This window comes from Argentina anserina, chromosome 1, assembly GCF_933775445.1.
Source record: "Argentina anserina chromosome 1, drPotAnse1.1, whole genome shotgun sequence".
Classification (NCBI taxonomy): Eukaryota; Viridiplantae; Streptophyta; class Magnoliopsida; order Rosales; family Rosaceae; genus Argentina; species Argentina anserina.
The window spans coordinates 6,786,156-6,809,155 of NC_065872.1; the positions used below are offsets into that span (position 1 = coordinate 6,786,156).

Genomic DNA, 23,000 nt, shown 5'->3' on the forward strand with positions numbered 1-23,000 from the left:
TTGCACCTTTCAACAAGCCTTGCTTCACCAATCCCTGCATAGCTTTCTCACCAGCATGTCCAAGACGCATATGTCATAATCTGGTAGTGTCTGTATCATCTGTAATCTCAGAAACTGTTGTTTCACTTGTCACTGTACTACCGTGTAGAAAATTACAAGTTTCTTTCTCTAGTACCCTTCATTATCACAAGTGAACCAAAAACAACTTTAGCAACACCATTCCTCAATATAATTGTGTGCCCCTTTGACTCCAAAGTTCCTAAAGAAATCAAATTTTTCTTCAAGTTTGGAACATACCGAACGTTTGTCAATTCTCTAACGCTCTCATCATGCATCTTGAGACAAACTGTACCAAGTCCTCTAGTTTTGCAAAGACTATCATTACCCATAAGAATTAATCCACCATCCAATTCTCTCAGAGTAGAGAACCATTCCTTGTTAGGACACATGTGGTGGGTACAACCCGAATCCATTATCCATCTGTCAGAATAATCAAGTGTCAATAAGCTTGTCAAAGCGAAATCAATCTCAATGTCTTCGAAGTAATGTGCACTCAAAGCAAAATCGAAGTTATCAACATCTTCACTTTTCGCCACATTCACTTATGGGCCTTTCTTGTCTCTAGTCTTCAACTCGGGACAATCTTTCTTCCAATGCCCTTTTTGACGACAGAAGGCACACCATCTTTTGCAGAAAATTTACTTCTTGACTTGGAACGAGATTTACTCTCTTTCCACTAAATTTTCTATCATCTGATCTACCTCTTGCTACAAGTGCTTCACCCGACACTTTATCTAATTGCTTCTCCTTCTTTCTACACTCATTATTAATCATTGAATCGCAGACATCATCAAATTTCACTTCATTCTTTCCATGCAACAATGTTGTTATCAAATGCTCATACTCGTTAGGAAGAGAATTCAGCAAACACAAAGCTTTATCCTCATCATCAATTTGAACTTCTAAATTAACTAAATCTGTAAGTATCTTAATGAAATCACTGATGTGTTCAGTCATAGAAATACCTTGTTTGTAGTTGAACCGAAAAAAGCCTCATCTTCAGGTGAAATCGAGTTTCTGCACTCTTGACCATGTATTGATCTTCTAGTTTCTTCCATAACTCCTTTGCCGAAGTTTCCCTCATAATAGAGAACTTTTGATCCTTTGCAAGGCACAATCGAATAGAACCATAAGCCCACTCATTAATCTGTTTCCACTCTGAATCAGTCATGTCATCTGGTTTGTCTTCAAGAGCAATATCGAATTCTTGTTGACACAAGACATCCATCATCTGACACTGTCACATGCCAAAATTATTTGTTCCATCGAACTTTTCAACTTCAAATTTGGCATTGTCAATTGATGGTCTAGCCCGCGAAGAACCTGAAGTCCATTTCTTTTTCTTCTCACCGTCAACATTATCGTCAACCATGACTTCCAAACAATATCAATATCAATCCCAATTCGGAACCTGCTCTGATACCAGTTTGTTGTGCGGAAACGTAACAAACAAAAACATTGATATGGAACAATAAAGAAAAAAAGAAAATACAATGACACAAGATTTATAGTGGTTCACTCAATCAATGTGATTGAGCTACGTCCACTTTTCGGAGCCGGCGAGAAATTCTACTATGATCAATTGGAGAAAATACAATAGAGCTTTGTATTAAAACTCTCTAATCCCAAAACCCCAAATAGCTACTCTTCTCTCTGAATCAAGAAGACTCAGTTGTATGTTAATTACAAATTTCTCACCCTCTGCCTATTCTGTTTTGCGGCAGCATATATATCATATATCACCTAGTACCCTTAGGTTACATACATATATATCATCTTAATTAATTTAGGCATGCAGTACCCACGTGATCAAGTTGGGTTGCAACAATAATGGGTTTTGACCAATTCAATTAAAGCCAATAATCAATATAAGGATGGTTTCGAAGGCAAAGAGGACAAACATCGCAAATTATTAAGAGAAGTCATACCCTGACATAAGACTGTTTATTATCCCATTTTTTCAATAGCTGGAAGATCTTATATATTCAAAATACAAAAGACGATGCCTGGAATAAGGAAGCTTCACTTGCTCAGTGTCACGAGCTTACTTTTTTTCTATGCAACTCGTGCGGCCTTAGCAACTCCTTTATGCTAAGTCAGCCTTACTCTCACAAACGCCATACTAGAACAATTGAAAGGCAAAGAGAATATCTCAAAAGAGAATTTATATTGAACAAAGAAAGAAAGCTTACAAGTATGCTTCTTGCTTGATTGCTTGCTTACTTACTTGATGATCAAATGAGAGGGGTGCCTTGCTATTTATAGGCATCCTCATCCTACATCACTAGTTCTAGAGAATTCTAGGACTATGTACAATGTAGAGAATTCTGGAGTGGTCTAGTTCCCTTAGACTCTCCATGGTTCTAGAGAAATTCGGAAATATCTCAAGGCTTCTTAAGACTTCTAACGCCTTCTAGGATCTTCCATGATCTTCCAAAGAGTTCCGCCATATTTCGAATTCGTCTAGAATGCTCAAGGTAAAATTTTGCTAAGTTTGGCGGGATGTGATATTCTCCCCCACCAAATCCCGTGATGCCCTCATCGCGCTTCGTTGTATTGCTAGATTTTGTCCTTGAACTGCCAAAGCGTATCCTCGGACTCCCAACTCGCTTTCGTATTGGGCAGACCTCTCAACTTGATGAGGTACTCTTTGTAACTTGGTACGCCTCGACGTCGAATGACCCGATCTGCTAGTACTTCATCGACTTCCTTGTTGAAGTTGGTGATGACCGATGTAGGTGCCCGATGCGATATCCCCCTTGATGGGTCTTCCTCGTCCTCATTGTATGGCTTCAACATGCTCACGTGGAAGACCGACTGTATCTTCAACTTGGGCGGGATGTTGAGCTTGTATGAAACTTTGCCTATGCACTTGATAACTTCAAACGGCCCTTCATATCTGCGGATCAGTCCCTTGTGCACCTTCCTAAAGGCATTGAACTATTGCGGCAAGAGTTTCATGAGTACAAGGTCGCCTTCCTTGAACTCGACATGCCTCCTCTTTTTGTCTGCCCACTTCTTCATCCTCTTGGCAGCCTTGTGCAATGCCGCTCGAGCTAACTCCGCTTGCTCATGCCATGACTTGGCAAACTTGAACGTGGCTGGGCTCTTCTCTTCATAGCGAGTGGAAATGGATAGAGGGGTTATAGGCTGCTATCCCAACACAATTTCAAAGGGACTTTTGTTGGTGGCCTTGCTTTGCTGCAGGTTGTAGGAAAACTGCACCACATCTAGAAGTTTGGCCCAATCCTTTTGATTGGCACTCACGTAGTGCCGTAAGTATAGCTCCAAGAGAGCATTGACAAGTTCCGTCTGACCGTCGCTTTGTGGATGGAAGCTTGTTGAAAAGTTCAAGTCTGAGCCCAGCATCTTGAACAGCTCCGTCCAAAATCTCCTTGTGAAGCGCGGATCTCTGTCGCTGACAATGTTCTTTGAAACTCCCCAAAGCTTGACTACATTACGTAGGAATAGCCTTGTTGTCTCCTCCGCTGTGCAGTCGGCTGATGCGGCCATGAAGGTTGCACACTTGCCTTGTTAAAGTCCATGTATTATTGGCCTAGAATACGGGACATGGTCGAAGAGTATGTGCGGACGTGTCTAGTTTGCCAACAAGACAAGGTAGTCCAGCAGCAACCGGAGGGCCGAATGACTAGATCCGTAACATCAGTCTCTCTAACCTCATTGTTCTTTGCAAAACTTGGTGTTGGGCCTCTTTTTGAACTTGTTAGATAGGCTGAAACTTAAACCCTAGATTCCAGGCCCACCTAATTTTTTGGCCGCAGCCCGAAACTTTGTCAAGCACAAAATGTTGTTTCATGTTTCGCTGCCACCATCACAGATCGAGTTCTTTGTTGCCCTTTGAACTTGACGAGTTCCAATACTTCCCCATGGAAGAGGTTTGCAAGTTCATGTTCTTTTAAGCTCTGCCACTAATAGCAGGATTTGGGGAGTTCCAATTAATTCAGATAAGTATCCCCATTTTAATCTATGGTTTTTATATATCCCCCCATTTCTCTAGAACATTAATTTTAGGACTAAGCTATCGATCGAATAGAACTGAAGTTCATATGTTTAACATGAATAATCTACATATGATTATAGAAATTGGTATCTAGGTGAAGACCATGCATGGATTATGAAATGCAACTTCTAGTGGATAAAGAGACAACACGTTTGCAAATGAGGTGAATTGTTAGTAATTACTTTTGGGCCAAATAGTATCCCTTTAGAACATTCGTCTAACATCAAAAGCTGGCTGAATGCCTGAATCATACATTTACCCAGCTCAGTCTTAGGAGTGAATAGTTGTTTTCTGATTCTGAGGCTTTTGTTACTGCTTCTTAGCTAGACTAATTATTTAATTCATTTATTTAGACCAATTAAGTGCTAAATATGGTTTATGATATGATGTCCATTTAAGAAAGGTTTATAAACAATGTCGTCTGAATATTGTTTGAGGCTGGATTTGTAACCTCCGCAAGCTCTCTTCCTCCATTCACCATTGGTGAACTTGATGATGATCGAGTCCATCATCTTATTTAAAGGAAGAGATCGAATTTGTTAACCACAGAATTTTGCTTAGAAACTGTTCTGTTAAGTGTTAATGAAGACATCGAGATGGTCCAAAGGAATGCAAACACACAGAAATTCTTTTGATATTAAGGTCAACAACCTAAAGAATTGACCCCTTATGGGACTAATCGAACATTTTCTGATATTTCATGGTTCGTCTTCTGCCTCTCTCCGTTTGCTAAATACATTCCTTTTTTAACTTGAGAAGGAAGAAGGAAAACAAAACCATGAATTATGGTAGATTTAGCTCTCGATTGTTTCATGCATGGATTAGAGGTTTGAGAATGACACCTTTCAAAAAAAAAAAGGAAAAAGAAGAAGAAAGTTTGAGAATGACATAGTACTGTAACCTTCTTTCTCTTGTAACTCTCAGTTCTCCTTATGATATGTTTTTCAGCAATTATATTTCTGTTTTTGGTGACGAGAATATAGTTGTCAGAAATTCTAAGTAACATACATTATATGTATAGAACACGGATCTGAAAACAAACAAGAATGCAGACACGTGTACAAATAAAATGTAATTTATTGATAATCAAGCGCATGGTTACAATCTTTGTGAACTCCTCTGATTTTATCTCCGTATATGACTTGGCTCAAGGGTGACGTGCACTTGATCTTGAGAATTTGAGTTTGATTTGGATTTGATTTGATGAAGAACGAGCGATTTGGCCGCTTGATGATTTTTCGTGGACTTGAGTTTGGATTTGATGAAGAACGAGCGATTTGGTAGCTTGATGATTCTTCGTGGATTTGTGAGACTTCGGGATTTCTCGAGAGTGATATTGCTCTCTTCTTCTTCTCCAATGTCAAAAATCCCCCCTCTCTTTATGTTAGAAGGAGTATTTATAGTGTCAAGGATTTCTATTTTATAGAATATTTTAATGACACTAAAATAATAATATTTCTTTAGTTGTATAATTAAATCAATATGTATTTTCTTATTAATTTAAAATTAGTTATGAGAATAACTAAATTAAATAAATTCAAATAATTGATTTAATTATAACCGTAAAGAAATTTATTAATTTAATCAAATGTCCGATTACCATTTCGATCGTCAATGACATTCAATTTCCAATTAAAGTCGGAATCAAGTAGCTTCAATTACAATCATCTGTTTATGTGCTGACGTGAATTTTATTCGGATTCGTACTGACTTTGTTGACTTTTGGGCCACGTGTGCAATTTTGTCGGGTTCTTGGTCGATTTAATCATTTAATGAAAATAATTTACTTCATTAAATTTCTTGTGTCTACAATATGATTCATATAGATTCAATATATGATTCAAAACTGAGAACCTTAATACAAGTTGTTTGAATTCTTTGTTCACGTATATCTTGACCAATTTATCAGCAGTTACGTGCCGAATCTCTAATCCATACCGAATTAGAAACATGGTATGTACACCTATCTCATTCCTCAACCATGTCTAAAAGAACTCATACTATTTATCCAACCAAAAATTATCTCAAACATTCGATTACTCATCAAAGACTAATCTGATTAATTCTTGTTCAAGTCGTGACATAATGGTGGACATTATGTCTATAAGCTATAGCTCGCAGCTTCATATGTCAAAAGGTGGCCGGGTAATATGAGATTATGAGTGATAAGTAGCCCGTGCAACCTAATTAATTGACTAGAGAAAAATGAGCATCTTTACTCATTTCTGAAGGTGAAAAACCGAAACAATTGGATACTTTGAACGTGCATGCCATTTTCTCCAAGGATCTCCAAGGCATACGTACCTATATATATAATCTTCCAGTGTAGCTCCTAAGTCATACTTTGTTGGCATGAATCAAATAATTAGGCAGGTGTTTACTTATTGAGATATGTTGACGTTAGCAATTTGCAAAAGTATGGTAAATTAACTTCGTGTATGTCTTATCTTCTTCATAATAAATACGAAGTGTAAGCATAGCTAGGTGAGTAAGCCATGCACAAGTCCAACAAGAACATTAGTTTAAGGACTTGATCGGATCGCCTAAATCAACTGATATGTTAGTCAAAACGCAAAAGTTGTTAATAATAATAATAATAATAATAATTACATTAATCTTCAAGTTCATAGTCAAGCACACTTAATTAGCACGTACATACTTAGTACTGAGAGAAAGAAAACGATTTACATTAGCTAGGTTGTCACCATCTACAAAATTCTAATAACTAATTGAGTTCACATACGGGTGCATCCATTCCATGCCATTAACGTAGCTGTTTTGGGGCATGTAGAAAACATCATCATACTCCCCCACCCCAAATTCTCCGAAAAACGGAGGATCAACATTCGCTTCCATCGTCAGCGAGGAGCTCGGGCTGTTGCTCGAACCGCCGCCTTCGGCACGTTCCGACAACCTGTGGATCTCCTTCTCCGCCTCAGCGAGTTGCTCCTTGAGCTTTTGCATCTGCATCATCAAAATGAAGTACTGTGATGAGAATATACTCCCAAATTAAGATTAGAGATACAGAAGATGCAATCACTCCCATATCACGTGCACCATATGTGATCACGTGATCTTAACTAAGTAGGCCTGGGCAAATTTCCAACAGCGCCACCAACACCAACCAACATCAGCAGTGTACGGAAACACACATGCAGTGGAGGTAGCAGCAAGCTATTGTTTGTTAATTTCCCCCCACATTGGAAGTGTGTTTTCTTCGAGCCCAGAGCCTCATGCACGTTCATAAGTGCTTAAGTGGTGGGTTATATTGTCCTTTTTGTTCTTCTTTCTCAGAAGATAAGGCACCATTACAGCCCCATTAATATTAGGTAGTTTAAAGTTTGGTAATTTCTTCGAAACTTATACAGATACTTAACTATATCAAGCTCTAATATGACGTTTAAAGAATTAAAAGTAGTTTTAAGGGAGTTTTAAACAGAGTAAAACAGGAATATTGCGCATCAAAACTTGCAGAAAATTCATCATCGTTTGAGTTTTAACCATCCCTTGTTAGCCTCAGTTAGTCTTGGATAAAACCTGGGAAATTACTACTTTTATTTGGTTCCCTTTGCAACTAAACTAAACCAGACACAATAAAGTCAAACATGTAAAACTTAAGCAAATGAGTTATCCAAAGTTCCAAACAGACAGGGAGAGAGATTGAGAAATGAACCTCGGATTCAAGCTTGCATTTCTCAACGACGACGTTTTCATGAGCCTTCTTCAAGGTGGAGTACTCTTCCTCCAGCTTCTTGTTCTTCCAGCGAGCCCTTCGGTTCTGGAACCAAACAGCCACTTGACGAGGGTCGAGTCCGAGTTCGGAAGCGAGCCGGTCCTTCTTCTCAGACTCCAGTTTATGCTCGTTCCCGAAGTTGAGCTCCAGAAGAGTCACTTGTTCTTCAGTGAGCTTCCTCTTCTTCGCTCCCGCGCCTTCAGCTTCTCCACCCTTGCTCTTCTTACGGCGGCGTCGTGGCTTAATCGCTGCTGCTGAGTTTAAGAGAAAGGGAGTTCATGTTAGATGCAATAAGCATGGGACTTTAGAACCGAAAAAGATACGATTGTGTGCACGCTTTTGGAGTACAAACCTTGCTGGGGCACAATTTGGGTGTAAACATCAGGGTACAACTGAGATATGAGTAGCATATGATCTTGATCAACTTGGTGGTTAATGGTGGTGGTTGTGGTTGTCATGGTCGACGGTCTCTCTCTCTCTCTCTCTCTCTCTCTCTCTCTCTCTCTCTCTCTCTCTCTCTCAGTTCCTCTTTTTCTTCCAAGTTCTAACTCTCTCTTTCTGTACCTGTCACTTTCTCTATAAAACAGATGAGGCTCAATGGTTTGGGGGGGACAATGCATGGCTCCTTATTTATAGGGGAAAGTTTTTCTATGGGGTACTCCTTTTGTTCTTCCAAAGAGAGCGCGTGTTCCAGTATTGCCCCTAGCTTTGTATAAAAGTTTATATTTTGATTTTGAAGTGTGTAAATGACACAATGGTGAAACTCAGAGTTAATTATCTTAAATCTGCGTCTTCTGCATTTCTAGGATTTTCCGTTTATAACTTTATGTATTCTAGAAACTTAGGGCACAAAAACATTATATCGATAAACACAAGCAGAAACCAAGTTATGCTGATCACATCTGTACCATAATTAATCACCCTACTAATATCATGATGGTGAAGATTTTCATAGCCATGAGCCCATGAATTGTCTCAAAGTAGGATAGATCGAACACCAATTTTATTTTGATAATTTCCCATTTGGTTAATACCAGTCGATTATTACAGAAACAAGGCTAGATTAGACGACTTTCCTAATTAGGTTATTAGCAAAACATGGATAGGGTAATTATGATATGCAACCTCCACCACGCACAACATTTGTAAAATCCAGATGGGTTGAGATCCCAAACCTGACCACCTCGAAGTCAATAAAAATAAAAAGAGGATTTGGACATCAAGCTCACTTTTGTTGTCCAATTGGGTGGTACTCTCCCTCTTTCTATGCAAATTAGCCAAGCCACACTCAATCAAGCTTAGCTTTGTTGGCTTTATACTATAGGGCCATGCGTGGCTCGAGATAGGTGAAAATACAAGCATGCCGATCAATCGTGTTTTAGTTTGCTTAGCAAGTAGTAATATATAAAAAGTTTAGCGAGCTTTAGATGGAGAAACTTAAAGTATTGAGGTAGGTGTCGATATAAAATTCGACGAGGCTAGGTTGGAGGAAATTCAGGGTCACTGGAGATGTCGTCATTGTTGACGTTCTTCCTTACCACTTTGTATTCAATTGGCATAGAAATTAGAAAACACACATCCCTCTTAAGATATATGCTTATAAACTGTGGCAAAATCTTAAACTAGGGTTTCATATCCTAAAACCAATTTCATCTTCAGCATCGATCGTAAGCATGCACTGAATTAGAATATGATTTCCGAATTAACATGCATGCTTTGGTATTTGGAGGATTTTATAACGTCAGTTTTACGCATTTACTTTGATGAAAGTACATGATTGTTTAAGTGATGTATAAGGTATGTGAGTGAAGTTGCTGAGGACTAAGACTTTTGAATGAGTAACTAATTTTCTCTCTCTCTCTCTCTCTCTCTCTCTATCTATCTATATATATATATATATATATATATATATTGGAAACTGAATTCACATATGTTTCATCACTTCATGTATGTTAAAGATGCAAATATGTGTTGGTGAAAAATTGAATGGCACATAGTATTTCAGTATTTCTCTTAATTACCAAGTGAAAACTCAAGGTAATTGATATTGACTCAAAGGGGAATTAAAAAACACTGGAAAAGACAATTTATAAGAAAAACATGGTTCAAATTTGTTTCTCTTTTCAGGTTCTCTGGTTTTAGCTATGCTTTATACTGAACTACACCAACAATTTTCCTTGTCTTACGGGCAATCAAACAACACAGAGTCACTTTCTCATCTCTTACCTTTCTTTAGGGTTATGCATGTGGAAATGACGTACATTAGTATGGTCACAGATTCAGACCAAAAAAAAAGGTATGGTCACAGATCAAAATGCATAATGGTACGTACTGCGTGGCAGCTCAACCTTTACCAATGCTCGGGAAAAATTTCATGTATTTAGTACAAGAGATGAAGAGAATGGCCCTATCACTCCAGGCCACTGTATATCCGTCCTTGAAAAGTTTGTCTGTTTGTTGGAATCCATGGTGAGCTCAAAGCAAACTGTCAGGATAAAAAACATACAGGTCCTAGCTAGTGTGATTAGTGTCCTACCACCAAAGGGAAGCCTTCTTGTTTGATCTTTTGTTTGTTCATCAATGTCTTTACTCATGTCGTTGTTTCATAACGAGAACATACAAATGAAATTAAATATGCATCACCAAGTTAAATTGATTTTTGGAAGATATTTTACATCATCGAGATGATCGAACAGACGTCTAGGAGCAAATATAGATAGAATAATAAGTGATGAAACAATGGATCACACATGCACAAAGCTTCAAAATGAATGAGAGCTAGCTCAGTCCTGTATACTATATTCGCACCCTTGATTGATCAAACAACTTGGAATTTCTCGAATTAATTTAGATTTACTGTATACATTAATTGCGGAGCACTTGAAACTAATGCTCGTCGATCCTTAAGGGTCTAAACGTACATTCATCAATTAGCAGTCTATAATACATTTGCAAAATCTTGAGCTTTTGCATGCAAAATCTTGAGCTTTTGCATGCAAAATCTTGGCTACTACAATTTTCACTACAGTTCCGACTTTAAAGTACTTGATAATACGCTATTCTCCCGAAGTCCCGATCGAGTATCTCAAAAGGTTAACTCCTTCTACATACATAAAATATAATAGAAACAAACTACATTTGTTTGAGTATTATACGTACCTCGAGTATGAAATATCATATATTCCAGAGTATCACTACATAGTGATCTGGGATCTAATTATCCATGCATATCTGATATTACATGATTTTGATGTCACATGATTCTAGCTAGTGTTCTTGCATCGATCTCTATCACTCTCACAGATTCACAGTGTTAACTGTTAAGAAGAGATCGACAGAGCTAGCTAGCTAGGTTGAAGTGATGGTCTAATCGATCAACTCAAGAAGACAGTAGTGTTCCAGTGTTCCTCATCCGTATAGCTCGGCTCAGAGCCACAGCCAATGGCGAGCCTCATCCGTATAGCTCGGCTGAAACTGAGAAAAAAGTGTGTGAAAGGGATGGTTCCAGTTGCACATGGGAGCAACAACCCCACCGACGCGTGTCGAAACCCTAATTAGGGTTTCCAAGAGGACCACATATTCTATCCATCCACGTGTTGCTCTCCCATTAACGCAGTAAACCTAACTAAAACCTGCCCACCAATCAGGGTTCACTTTTCCACGTTACCCTCCCCATAATCGGCTAGGCTAGCCGCCATATTATACCACCGCTAAGCTTCTTCACCCCAGCCGAAGCGTGTTTGGGATCATCACTAATTAATCATAATTAGTTAATTACACCAAACCCCAATTAAGGAGCGAGCTAGCTGGCTGCACATTCCTTGCCTCACTTTCCCACGAGTCTTGGTATGGACTTATCTTCTTTTACTTCTTATGTATATGTTAATCCGATAGAATCTTCACGGCTCACGTCGTCGTCTTTGCCGTAAACGTGAAAGGTTCTCTGCTTCAGGACACTGTACGTACGTAGTAGCATTTAGGGTTCTTTCGTTTCTTATGGATCGGGTCAAAACTTACCCAGAAAGCGTGAGTCACTTACCCTGAGTTTTGATTTGAGAGTGCTACTGTTATAGGACACGTGTAGGGTTTCTCTGGAGCTGATCGGACCCCATTGATCGAAAAGCGGGTTGTTGGAGGAGGAGTAATGGCTGAATAAAGAAAGTCAAGAGATTCATCGATTGGGTTCGTTATTGGTGGTGAGGTTTACTGATCATACATGCAGAGGGGTTTTGTTGCTATCTGATTATTTAGGGTAAAGTTTTTTGTGTGTTTGCCAACGGAGACGTGACATGAATGACTTAGTCTCATGTGCTTTGCTTAGCGTAGAGTGAAGACCGGGTTTTGCCAATTAAGAAATTGCGCGATCGAAACGATAAGCATGCGAGCTTCTTTTAAGTTTACTAGGGTGAGTTATAATTTGGATTAAAGTACAGAAGAGGTGAGTAAGGATAAGGATGAAAGCAAGCGACCAATGAAGAAACAAAAGAGAGAGAGAGAAATATTACAGATTCTTGTAGCTGGCATGCGCGTGGTGTGGGGGGGGGGGGGGTTCTTTGTATATATGCTGAGGTTTGGAGTTGTTTAATTAATCATGGGGTTCAATAAACTAATTGACTGATTAGTACGTACTAATCAGAGTTTATAATATTATGGCTAAACAAATGAACAATGAGTTACTAAACAAATGGGTGTCATGTTTATTCCGACAAAACTCACTGTTGTTTCCCATCTTCAAACTGTGATTTAGATGCCAAACAGCTAATCTTGTTTTTAATTATGATCAGGCCAATCAGATCAATCTCATATATTCCTCTTGTTTAAGCGCAAATTAAAGTTACATATAATGATAGATCGATCTCATATAAATCCCATGTAGAGAGTGCCATCTTTGATTTACATCTGTCTACAAACAATTTTTAAGTTTATTAATCCTTTAAAAAAGGAATAAGCAGTATTATGTACTGGTCCCGGGCCTCCTGGGTTGAGTAAGCCTCAGTAGAGATTTGTTACAGATCTAATACGTCTATGAATCACTTCATTTAATATAAAATCACCATACGTAACTGTACTATTGCATGCCTGAAGTGCAACCGTGCAAATAATCAGGGTTTCCAGCAATTTCTTCTGGATATATTTGATAAACAAACATTATGGATCATTAATAGGTGTTGATGACGGATTTTGACACAAGCTAATGCTATAGCCTAGCAAAATCAACTAAAGTTGCACTGAGATTTGACAATATAGACACAGTCTTTATTTCCAGAAATTTAGTGATCACTGGCCACCTATAGTTTTCAGAAAAAAATATACACTCTAGAACTTTGTCCACTATGTGACTATAAATCATAGACCCTTTGTGCCCTCCCAGGCCCCTCACTTCCCTATCTCAGCCTATCAGTTTCCATTATCTCATCTTCTTAAAAATATTTAAAGAATCCGGGGTTGTGCACACCATGTCACAGCTACTTAATTAACAACTACGCTATACCTATAGCTTTGCTTAATTGGGCAGAATGTGTTTCATTAGATTGATAATGTCATCAAGATCAAGGTCTCTCGTCTAATCTTGCTCCTCCAAGGTCAAGATTGTTTCTGTTGTATATGCCACACACAGTATTCTTCCATGTTTCCCTCTTCCCATACTAAAACCCAGCACTCTCTCCCTCCCTCAAAGTGTGAGCTCATTTTCATTTCCTAATTCAAACTTTAACTTACATGGGCATAAACAATAACATTGATTTCAACAACCCTTGAATTACGCCTTAATTTAGGCCATTATTAGGTGGATTATGACTTAAGTGGGTATTTTAGTATATTAGAGGCTCATAACCCATGGTTTGGAGCACTTGGCCAATGGCAGATTGTTACCTAACCCACATCTTACCCATTGGTTAAAAAGCCATTAGTCAAATACTTGTGGAAAAGAAATCCTTCTAAGCGTTGGAAATTGATTGGCTTAGATTTGAGCCATTTGGAATCTCACATTGAAAAAAGTAATGAGTCATTTTCGGGTTATAAGGATTTTTATCATACACACTAATGTCGAGATCTTTTGTGGAAAACCTCATACCCGAATAATACCGAGTGGCTAAAGCGGGGGAATATCGGTATTATTATCTATGTGTGTGTGATTGTTGGCGGCTTCGACACAACACTAAGGACACTAAAGATAAAGATACCTTTAATCTTTGCTATTGAAGCAAAACCTTGGCTTTGTCAGTTGTATTATTTTAGAGAGCTCAATTTAGGACCACAGTAACACGTATACAAAACAGAAAGCAGGATTATTCCCCATACTGAAAAGCAAAAAATCTTCGCAACAGCTCAGTCAGTGTCTTTGAAGGGGGTTTAATTAATAAGACGAAAGATTCTTTAACTTAATTAACACCTTAATTAATCAAACACCACATAGTTAAACAATGAAGAAACATCGAGAAACTGTACGAAGATGAGTTGACGGACAACAGAGCTATGTGGCATTCCTTCATCTTTCCTCACGCATTTCCGTTCACTCTTTTCAGTGATTCCATAGCTATGGCTTTTCCTCTCTGCCTTATGAAAGAAAGAGCACACCAGTGAACCACCACTGGGTTTTGCGCGCACATGGTGTCCCACTGGTTACTGGTGTATCTGTTCCCTTCCGAGGATTTTCATTGGTCCTTGCCCTAGAAAAATTGAGGGTTTGAGACACGTGTTGCGATGAGGAAGCGGCCGTGTGTACTGTTGGTGTAGCTGGTGGCATGGGGATATTCGGAGCATCAAATCAGAGTTTTCTACAGCATTTCTCAGGTGTCCTTAAATCTTTAACCCTAAAATTTAGAGTGGAAGACAGTGGAATATATATTATGGAACGTAAGGCTGCTATATACATGCAGTCATCGATCTTTATTGTGAATTTTTAAGTCTCTAACCCTAAATTTATATATAAGAGGTCGTCCGGCCGACACTTTTTTATCATCTATGCAAATTTTGGTTAACAATGTGATAAGTCGGGGACAATGGCTTAGATTGAACGCACGATCATCTTTGTATCTCACATTTTCGAAAACATCATAAATTTGGTTCTGCTTCACGAATGAAACCATACGCCTCAATATGCCTGAATGCTTTGGTGAGAGTTATACTCGTTACTTGCTACTTCGGAGCGGCGACAACATTATTAAGATTGACGTACGATGGATATTAATCGTGAGTCTGCTGATGAGGTGCAACTGTGCATGGTTGGTGTTAAAGTGGCAGATTACCAAAGAGGCTTATCCTGCTTGGTTACTCGTGTAAGTGTGTATTCTGATGCGCAACCAATACCTGAATCTCCCTATACTTGTCAAGTAAAATGCAATACAACATTAGAAAAGAGCTGTGTCTTTGCGGTCTTTAACTTTTCTGATGTCTAAGTCAGTTAATATATTTATGTTGACTAAATAACGATAGATAAATATTAATTACTTAGTAAATGAGGAGAGAAATAAAAAGATTTTATAACTGAGTAAGAAGAGTTGGTAGGGCAATTATTCTTCTGTGTGGCACCAAGTCTCTTATATGTGCTCTTTGGTGTGTACTTCGGACTGCTCGTGAGGTCGCGTTGATGTTCGGATTACGGTGTGCGAGATCTCGTTCCACAGCTGTAACTGCTATCTTGACACATGTGCGGTTAGTTCGCATTAGTATGAGTGTTAAATGGATGATTAAATATGTTGATTATGGCAAGTCATAAGCTTATGTCAACAATTGGTGTTGTCAACTGATGTATGTAAGTAGAGTAGGATTGCATCAATCCAGAAGTGCGTATATAGAAGAACAAAAAGATACAACTGAAATTTACATTCACCAGTAAAACGGATTATCAATTTCATCATGCGTATTATATATTATTTGTAAAGACAATATTGACTCTGATCCCTCCGGTATGGCAGAAGTTGATTTTGCAATCTCATAAGTCATGACCTAACACTAGTATAGTCTATTAGTACTATTACTGTGTGCTAGGACGTACCGTACGTATAAGCAGTGAAAGTGCGAAACTTGTAGTGCTCCGGCGGCCGGTACGCATCAGTAGCTAAGGCAGATTAATTAGTTTCACAACTGGTCAGAGCAGCACTATTATATATGAATTCTACTTCTACTGTTCGACACAGATTCTGATAAAAGCGTTTACTGTTTACACAGGACAAAGATGTGAATGGCTGGTGCAGAGAGACGGATCGTATCGGTTACTGTTTGCTTTGAAATTTATGAATGCTAAAACGCTAAAAAGATAGCTAGTTTTACTTTGCCATTCAAAACGTTGCATCGATCTGATACTGATATTTTTTATATACTAAAACCAGTAAACTCTAGAGAAATTAAAAATATAAAACTAGGCCTAATCGATTGGATGACTTGCATCAGCACCAATGTAAAATATAAAACTACAGGCCTTTATTGGCAATCCAGCAGCTTCCGGACTTCATAGTTTGTTAATCCTGGTAATAGGGTATGTGATCAGATTACCAACGAGTTCAGCAATATTAGTAGCTAGGTTTTGTCTGAAGATTGATCATTAGCTAGCCACAAACCTGCTCCAAAGAAACGTTCAGCTGGAACTCGAATTCGTTCACTACAAACTTCAGACTGTTATATGATTACAGAGGCGTTGTCTACATAAACTCAGACAACTACTCGTCTGAAATCGGTCGCGTCAAGTTTGAAATTTACACCCCTCAGTAGGAAAATAACCAGCTAATTAATAAGATCTGCCCAAAAATGGCACTCAAATCAGAGTCATGCGCAATATCGTTTCAAGGCAAAAATGAACAGAGGTGAAGTGCATCTTTGATTTTAACTTTGATTCCTCTCAAGTACAAACTTGAGCTATCGACAAGAATACTATGAACAAAAAAGGAGATATGCTTGACATGGATATCTGGCCCAAAAGTAAAGTGGGATATAAAGCCTGGGCCGACATACAACAATTTCAACGGCTTAAATTTCAAGCCCAAACCGCCATATGGCGGCTCGCTAGGGCAGTTTATAAAAACCCCCACTTCGGTAATTCGCAGCCACTTCGTCCTCTAAGACAGGTAGCGATCCATATTCCGAATACTGTTTATTGAATAATATCGGTTGATTTAGTGCTTTGTTTCATAGCTCTGATGAGATAGGTAGCAGTAGGTGTTTTGTGATCTTAGGTTCTAGTAGTGTTTAGGGTTTTAATGAGTTTGTATGCCGCCTCTGATGATGATTCAAATATACTTTCGTTCTTCCGAGATTCTCCGTGCGGCAAATATTTGGAGACCTGAACTGAAGGAGGCTTCATTATTCGTAATCATTATGTGATTATATATACAAACTATACTTGTTTGCTTTTAGGGATTGGTGCTTTGACTGCTTTCTTTGGTTGTTTTGTTTTGATTTTCCACTGTTCTGGTGGATTTTGATACTTTCATTAGGTCATTCGTTAGTGATTTATTTTGATGATTTGTGTGAAGCATTGGTTGATTCGGTATTTGAGAGAGCATGGACAAATGGTCATAGCCGCAATGACACTGTATTTACTGGTTGGAGTGATGTATTTCATGACACATTGTTATGTAATGTTGTTGTAGGTTATGAAGATGCTATTTATACTCTGGGTATGTGAGATTGATTGACTGGGTTCATGTATTTATTTGCAGGTTTGGTGTGCAGTTTTTGGAACAAGTCTATAATAGCTTAACTTTGGTTCAGGATGTCCAGCCGACCAATGGAAGTAGATGTAAGTTATAACGCTCTTTTTGGTATTATGATTGCGTCTTTATCATGTCTGTTGTTCTGTTTTTGCTGGGGTTGTGTTAACTGTTGCTGAAATTTGTTATCTATTTTGCGACATTGAACTAGCGTTAGTCGGTAGTGTATACGAAACCCAAAAAGTTTGTTGTCTGTTGTTCAATTGCATATGTTGATTTGTACAACTACTTAGTGTGCCTATGGCTTCTATGTCTATGCCTGTGTTTCTGTTCCTAGTACTAATTGAAATCTCATTGTCTGATTTATCCTATACATCCATGTAGGATTTAGCTTGGTCTCGGGGGTTTCCCAGTTCCATAAGTACTGTAAATGGTATGGTTTCTTTTCTGTTCTTTTCTTAAGCTTTGTATTTGAAAACCTTTTTTTTAATGAAAGAACAAAAGCCAATTTGCAGAGCAAAGGCATTTGTAAAATATGGCGTGAATTGCATTGAAGGTTGGCAATAATATCAAGCGATTCTCTGTGCCTATCAGATTCTCATAGTTCTGATTATGGCCTCGAACAAGTCGTGACATTTAGTTATCCTATATATAACCATCTGACGGAGTTAGTTTGATAGTGTTCTCTCTTCTTATAGGTTCCTTTCTTTACTGTTGCACTTTCTTTATTAAATGAAAAAAACAAAAGCCAATTTGCAGAGCAAGGGTGTCCTGTGGCGCAAATTGCATTGAAGGTTGGCAATAATATCAAGCAATTCTCCGTGCCTATCAAATATTAATTGTTTTGCTTATGGCCTCGAACAAGTTGTGACATCCATTCGTCCTATAAATTTAACCATCTATAGGAATAAGTTTGAGAGCTTTCTCTTCTTTAGGTTTCTCTCTTTACTTGGAAACTATCTTGATTCAATGAAAGAAAACAAAACCCAATTTGCAGAGCAAAGGCGTTCAATATTTGTGGCGCAAATTGCATTGAAGGTTGGCAATAATATCAAGCGATTCTCCGTGCCTATCAAATTCTAATAGTTTTGTAATGGCCTCGAACAAGTCGCGACATTCATTCATCCTGCTAGGTACCTAGTGTTTACTATTTTTCTTTCATTAGTTGTAAATTGTGTGGTTTGCTTCTAGTTCCTTTTGTTAAAAGAGTGAAAAAAGCCAGTTTGCAGAGCAAAGGCATCCCATCTTTGTGGTGCAAATTGCATTGAAGGTTGGCAATAGTATCAAGCGATTCTCCGTGCCTATCAAAGTTTAATTGTGTTGAATGTGGCCTCGAACAAGTCGCAACACTCCTCATATATAACCATCTAATAGTCACCATCTGTGCTAACTAGGTGTTTATGTCTTCCAAACTTAGGAAAAAAGATACAGTCTCACTTCAACATATAAACCTAGTTATTAGATCTGTTTTGATGATTGGGTTGCGTTGCTTACCTTTTCTTTGACTGCTGCAGGGTGTACAGGACCACTCTCGATTCTCATGTTGAGTGTCAAGAATCATACTCAGGTAATACTTTCTTGTAATTTTTCATCCATATGGGATGCTTTACATATCTCATTGGTTCAGGGAAGTGTTCTGATTCAAGTTGGTTCTCCGTTGTGAATGTAGGTCCTCATCAATTGCCGCAACAACAGAAAGCTTTTTGGCAGAGTGAGAGCATTTGATCGGCACTGCAACATGGTTCTGGAAAATGTCAAGGAGATGTGGACTGAGGTAGATTGGTCAACCATTGTTCTTATTCTTGTTGTTTGCTTGATTCTCAAAGATCTTTTTTCTAGTACATATCTTTCATCGGCAGGTTCCAAGGGCTGGGAAAGGCAAGACGAAGGCCCAAGCGGTGAACAAGGACAGATTCATCAGCAAGATGTTTCTCCGCGGAGATTCTGTAGTCATTGTTCTGAGGAATCCCAAGTGATGTACTGCAGCATTATGCTGAAAATTATACCCAATTTACGAACTGGAAACCCTTTGTAGGCTTACTGAAGATTGAAGATTGCTGAGAGTGTACATTTTGACCCGATGACTGTTACCAAGATCAATATTGTAGTAAATTTGGACTTTGCATTACCATGATTACCATCAGTTACTCTGTTGTGGCTTGTGGCTACGTAATTCTAATGAACCAATAGAAACTATCGTGTCGTTCGAATCAGTGATCATTTCAAGCAAAATTCTCAAACAATGCCAGTTTGTGAAGTAGGTTCATGTTGGTGCGCTGTCATTATCCACTACAACGGTGTGCCTCTTTATTCCTTCACAATGTTCTGTGCGCAAAACGACTGTATTGGCACATTCATCATTTCCAATCAATCATCATCAAGTGTTAGGTACATCGTTAATGATTGATAGGTGGCTAAAAGCACAATGCTTAATTAGTGTTCCAACCCTCATCAAGCCACCACTTTTCTCACTCTTCTTGAATCTCCCTCGTACGCGACCCGTAAACGACCACGAGAGTTAAATTCAAAACCTCTCGCTTACGAAACAACAAACACCGGTTACCCACAACGACCCGATGACCCGTACTCTTAAAATGGAAATTACATTATTATACTTAAAAGTCTGAGGCTGCCACGTGTCCCCCCTTGGAGAATTATGGTATGATTATTTTACACACCTCAAAATTCTTAGAAGCTCTGAAGTCTGGGACTGACTGACTGACTGTAAAAGTAGTTCTGGAGTATTGGATTTTGGCGCAGACCTTATCCTCATTTTTCATTCTCTCCTGAAGATATGGGGAAAGGCGGTGGCTGCGTCCCTAGCAAGAAGAAGGTCCCGTCCGCCGACGACGCCACGCGCGTCTCACGCGACGCTCCGATTTCCGCGGAGGGCAATTCCGCCGCCGCCTCCAATCCCATTGCGGACTCCAGTCAAAACGACGCCGTCTCGGCGGCGGTGAAGCTGAGGATATTCATCGTGTTCTACTCGATGTACGGACACGTGGAGGAGCTGGCGCGGAGGATCAAGAAGGGGGTGGACGGCGTGGAGGGGGTGGAGGGGGTGCTTTACAGGGTGCCGGAGACGCTGACGGCGGAGGTGCTGGAGGCGATGAAGGCGCCGCCGAAGGATGACGGAATTCCTGAGATTTCTGCGGCGGAGATGACGGCGGCGGACGGGGTGTTGTTCGGGTTTCCGACGAGGTACGGGTGCATGGCGGCGCAGATGAAGGCGTTTTTCGACTCGACCGGAGGGTTGTGGAAGGAGCAGAGCCTCGCCGGAAAGCCTGCCGGGTTTTTTGTCAGTACGGGGACTCAGGGCGGTGGCCAAGAAACCACAGCGTAAGGTTTCAGTTCCTAATTATATAACGCCATTGATCTCTTGTTGAATTTATATTTGTTTTATGTATCTGATTGTGTATATGATTATGAGCATTGCAATGAGGTTTAATAGGTTTTTCATAATCTGTATAACAAAGAATAAGCCGTATTACATTGTTTGAGAGAATGAAGCTTTGAGCTCGAATTTAATATGTTGCATTTGAAAACATATTTTTCTGGTGCTTGTTCTATTTGATATTTTGATCTTGATTACTTCAAAGAAGGTCAAACTTTGATCCACAAAGCTCGAGTCTTTAGGTTGACATTCTTTCCAATGTGCATTTGAGTACATGATTTGCCCTTAGCTTCACGGTGAAGTATATAAAAATGTGGGATTAACTTGCGAATATATATATTAGAGTACATTTTAAGCAAGGCTGAATGTGATGTTATCACTAAAATATGGAATATAATACAATGCAAGATGTAGGTCATGTTCTGTAATATTGAATTTTTGTCTGTGAATGCTTCTGTACTTTGATTATTTGACGCGATTGTCTGAAGTAGCTCGTAAGTGGGATTCGACTTATATCCGGTAAAATTACTCCCCTATAATGTGATAAGTGATTTTGAGTATTCTGTGCTGTTGTGTATTGCAGTTGGACGGCAATCACCCAGTTAGCACACCATGGAATGCTATTTGTTCCCATTGGGTATACTTTTGGAGCTGGCATGTTTAAGATGGACTCAGTAAGAGGGGGTTCTCCATATGGTGCTGGTGTTTATGCAGGCGATGGCTCAAGACGGCCAAGTGAAACAGAGTTGGGGCTTGCAGAGCATCAAGGGAAGTATATGGCAGCAGTAGTCAAGAAGCTTGCCTAAGCTTGATGATGAATTCCTTTAAAATCTTTGTGCGCCATCATTTTGATTGTGTTTCTTTTTTCTCATTCCAAATATATCTCTCATGTGATTGATCGTCGCACTTTCTCATCCCTCTCATTGCTGAAAGATGGTACAGTATCACAGTTCTTTCGAGTGTTAGTTCATTACATCTTTACTTCATATCTGATCAAAAATCTGTATACGGTTAAAAGTGGCTCTGCCTGATTGTGGCGATAATAATATGGGAATCTGTGGGTTGTGTCTTTTTGTGTACTTGAGTTCTTAAACGTGTAACTCATACCATTTAAGACTTGAGATATTAATCATATGAGTAAACTCATTGTCTTCTCAGACCGGCTCAAGCATCTTTTTGTTCATTTTTTTCTGACCATTTGTGATGATTAATACTGGTTTAGAACAGAAACCCTTATCTGTGACATTGAATATAATAAGATGGTCTGTGATAAATTCACCTTTTTGATATATCAATTTTTTGTTCATCTTTTCTTGTGAAGCAACTATTGGTGCTCTTGATGCATACATAGCCAACAATGACCATGTCCAGAATCCAGATAGTTTATTGTTGATTACTTTAAAGGAATGTGGACTGATCTTAAGAGGCTGAAAATATCAAAGGTCCATTTACTCGGATCAAATGTGAAGATCATGTTTAATGTTTTGGTTTATCAATTCCAGATGATCATATTCTCCGTTCCCTAAGATTGTTTACTAATATCAAAGGAGTTGAGAATCACTGCACTCTGTTGTCTTTTCATACCAGAAATGGGCTCCTTCACCATTTCTTTAAACAATCCAAAATATCCTTACAGTGTCCAATATTGGACACATGAACTAATTGAGGAGGTTGAGGTCATTGAGGATTGTGGTAAGGTTTGAGGAGTTTGTATTAGGGACGATGAATCAAAATATTTCTCATTTTGAGTAAGATTTTAGAGTTTTCCCAAATAACAAAAAAAGCCATGTACTATACTCCCCTAGTAGAAATGATTACCTACAAACTATGACAAGAATCAAAGTAGTAATACATAAAAATTCCATCCTTCCACCTTCAAAAACATTATATTCAAATGTCATTGTCTTCTGAGTTCAACGTGCACATAATTCAGACTTGTTGGTTGATACTTACAGAAACTGTGGCACTGTAATACGGAGTCCACTGTGGTTAATTTCACTAGAAAATGAGCTTATGTAACATTTAGTTTTCATGTTAGCCTTCTTAGATGTTAATCATGTTATGGTGAATATGGTGCGTATCATTCATATTGGTCATCCTTAGATAACATTTTGCTTTAGCAAATTACTCTGTAATCACCTACAT

At 38.8% G+C, this 23,000-nt stretch overlaps 3 protein-coding genes and 5 non-coding genes across 13 annotated transcripts; 7 read left to right on the forward strand and 1 right to left on the reverse strand.

Annotated features, from left to right (window-relative positions):
- Positions 1–6,742: 6,742 nt before the first annotated feature.
- LOC126795119 (homeobox-leucine zipper protein ATHB-40) lies at positions 6,743–8,289 on the reverse strand. The gene is made up of 3 exons (XM_050521943.1): positions 8,167–8,289; positions 7,755–8,065; positions 6,743–7,045 (listed from the first exon to the last, which is right to left on the reverse strand). Exons 1-3 carry the CDS (start codon positions 8,270–8,272, stop codon positions 6,800–6,802), a joined length of 663 nt encoding a protein of 220 aa, XP_050377900.1. The 5' UTR covers positions 8,273–8,289; the 3' UTR covers positions 6,743–6,799.
- An 8,610-nt stretch (positions 8,290–16,899) lies between these two features.
- LOC126784711 (uncharacterized) lies at positions 16,900–19,601 on the forward strand. Of its 6 annotated transcripts, XM_050510230.1 has the most exons (6): positions 16,900–17,550; positions 17,846–17,894; positions 18,459–18,594; positions 18,976–19,028; positions 19,131–19,235; positions 19,321–19,601. In XM_050510230.1, exons 3-6 carry the CDS (start codon positions 18,555–18,557, stop codon positions 19,435–19,437), a joined length of 315 nt encoding a protein of 104 aa, XP_050366187.1. In that variant the 5' UTR covers positions 16,900–17,550; positions 17,846–17,894; positions 18,459–18,554; the 3' UTR covers positions 19,438–19,601. The 6 variants fall into 6 exon arrangements, with proteins under 6 accessions (XP_050366187.1, XP_050366181.1, XP_050366173.1 ...); XM_050510224.1 differs by having other exon boundaries at positions 16,900–17,894; XM_050510216.1 differs by having other exon boundaries at positions 17,846–18,594.
- On the forward strand, positions 17,024–17,107 carry LOC126805373 (small nucleolar RNA Z159/U59). The gene has a single exon (XR_007674043.1). It is a non-coding gene; the product is annotated as a small nucleolar RNA Z159/U59 (small nucleolar RNA).
- On the forward strand, positions 17,976–18,098 carry LOC126805379 (small nucleolar RNA snoR86). Its single transcript, XR_007674049.1, has one exon. It is a non-coding gene; the product is annotated as a small nucleolar RNA snoR86 (small nucleolar RNA).
- LOC126805378 (small nucleolar RNA snoR86) lies at positions 18,220–18,336 on the forward strand. The gene has a single exon (XR_007674048.1). It is a non-coding gene; the product is annotated as a small nucleolar RNA snoR86 (small nucleolar RNA).
- LOC126805376 (small nucleolar RNA snoR86) lies at positions 18,458–18,579 on the forward strand. The gene has a single exon (XR_007674046.1). It is a non-coding gene; the product is annotated as a small nucleolar RNA snoR86 (small nucleolar RNA).
- LOC126805377 (small nucleolar RNA snoR86) lies at positions 18,690–18,812 on the forward strand. Its single transcript, XR_007674047.1, has one exon. It is a non-coding gene; the product is annotated as a small nucleolar RNA snoR86 (small nucleolar RNA).
- Positions 19,602–20,196: 595 nt separating the features above from the next.
- LOC126784704 (probable NAD(P)H dehydrogenase (quinone) FQR1-like 2) lies at positions 20,197–22,004 on the forward strand. Its single transcript, XM_050510188.1, has 2 exons — positions 20,197–20,800; positions 21,439–22,004. Exons 1-2 carry the CDS (start codon positions 20,256–20,258, stop codon positions 21,659–21,661), a joined length of 768 nt encoding a protein of 255 aa, XP_050366145.1. The 5' UTR covers positions 20,197–20,255; the 3' UTR covers positions 21,662–22,004.
- Positions 22,005–23,000: the final 996 nt, after the last annotated feature.

Coding starts and splice junctions, on each gene's coding strand:
- LOC126784711 (XM_050510201.1), top strand. CDS start 17,524: ATGTCCAGCCGACCAATGGAAGTAGAT. Junction 19,029..19,130: donor GTGTCAAGAATCATACTCAG/GTAATACTTTCT, acceptor TTGTGAATGTAG/GTCCTCATCAATTGCCGCAA. Junction 19,236..19,320: donor TCAAGGAGATGTGGACTGAG/GTAGATTGGTCA, acceptor TTTCATCGGCAG/GTTCCAAGGGCTGGGAAAGG.
- LOC126784704 (XM_050510188.1), top strand. CDS start 20,256: ATGGGGAAAGGCGGTGGCTGCGTCCCTAGCAAGAAGAAGGTCCCGTCC. Junction 20,801..21,438: donor GGTGGCCAAGAAACCACAGC/GTAAGGTTTCAG, acceptor TGTGTATTGCAG/TTGGACGGCAATCACCCAGT.
- LOC126795119 (XM_050521943.1), bottom strand. CDS start 8,272: ATGACAACCACAACCACCACCATTAACCACCAAGTTGATCAAGATCAT. Junction 8,066..8,166: donor CCAAATTGTGCCCCAGCAAG/GTTTGTACTCCA, acceptor TAAACTCAGCAG/CAGCGATTAAGCCACGACGC. Junction 7,046..7,754: donor AATGCAAGCTTGAATCCGAG/GTTCATTTCTCA, acceptor TTGATGATGCAG/ATGCAAAAGCTCAAGGAGCA.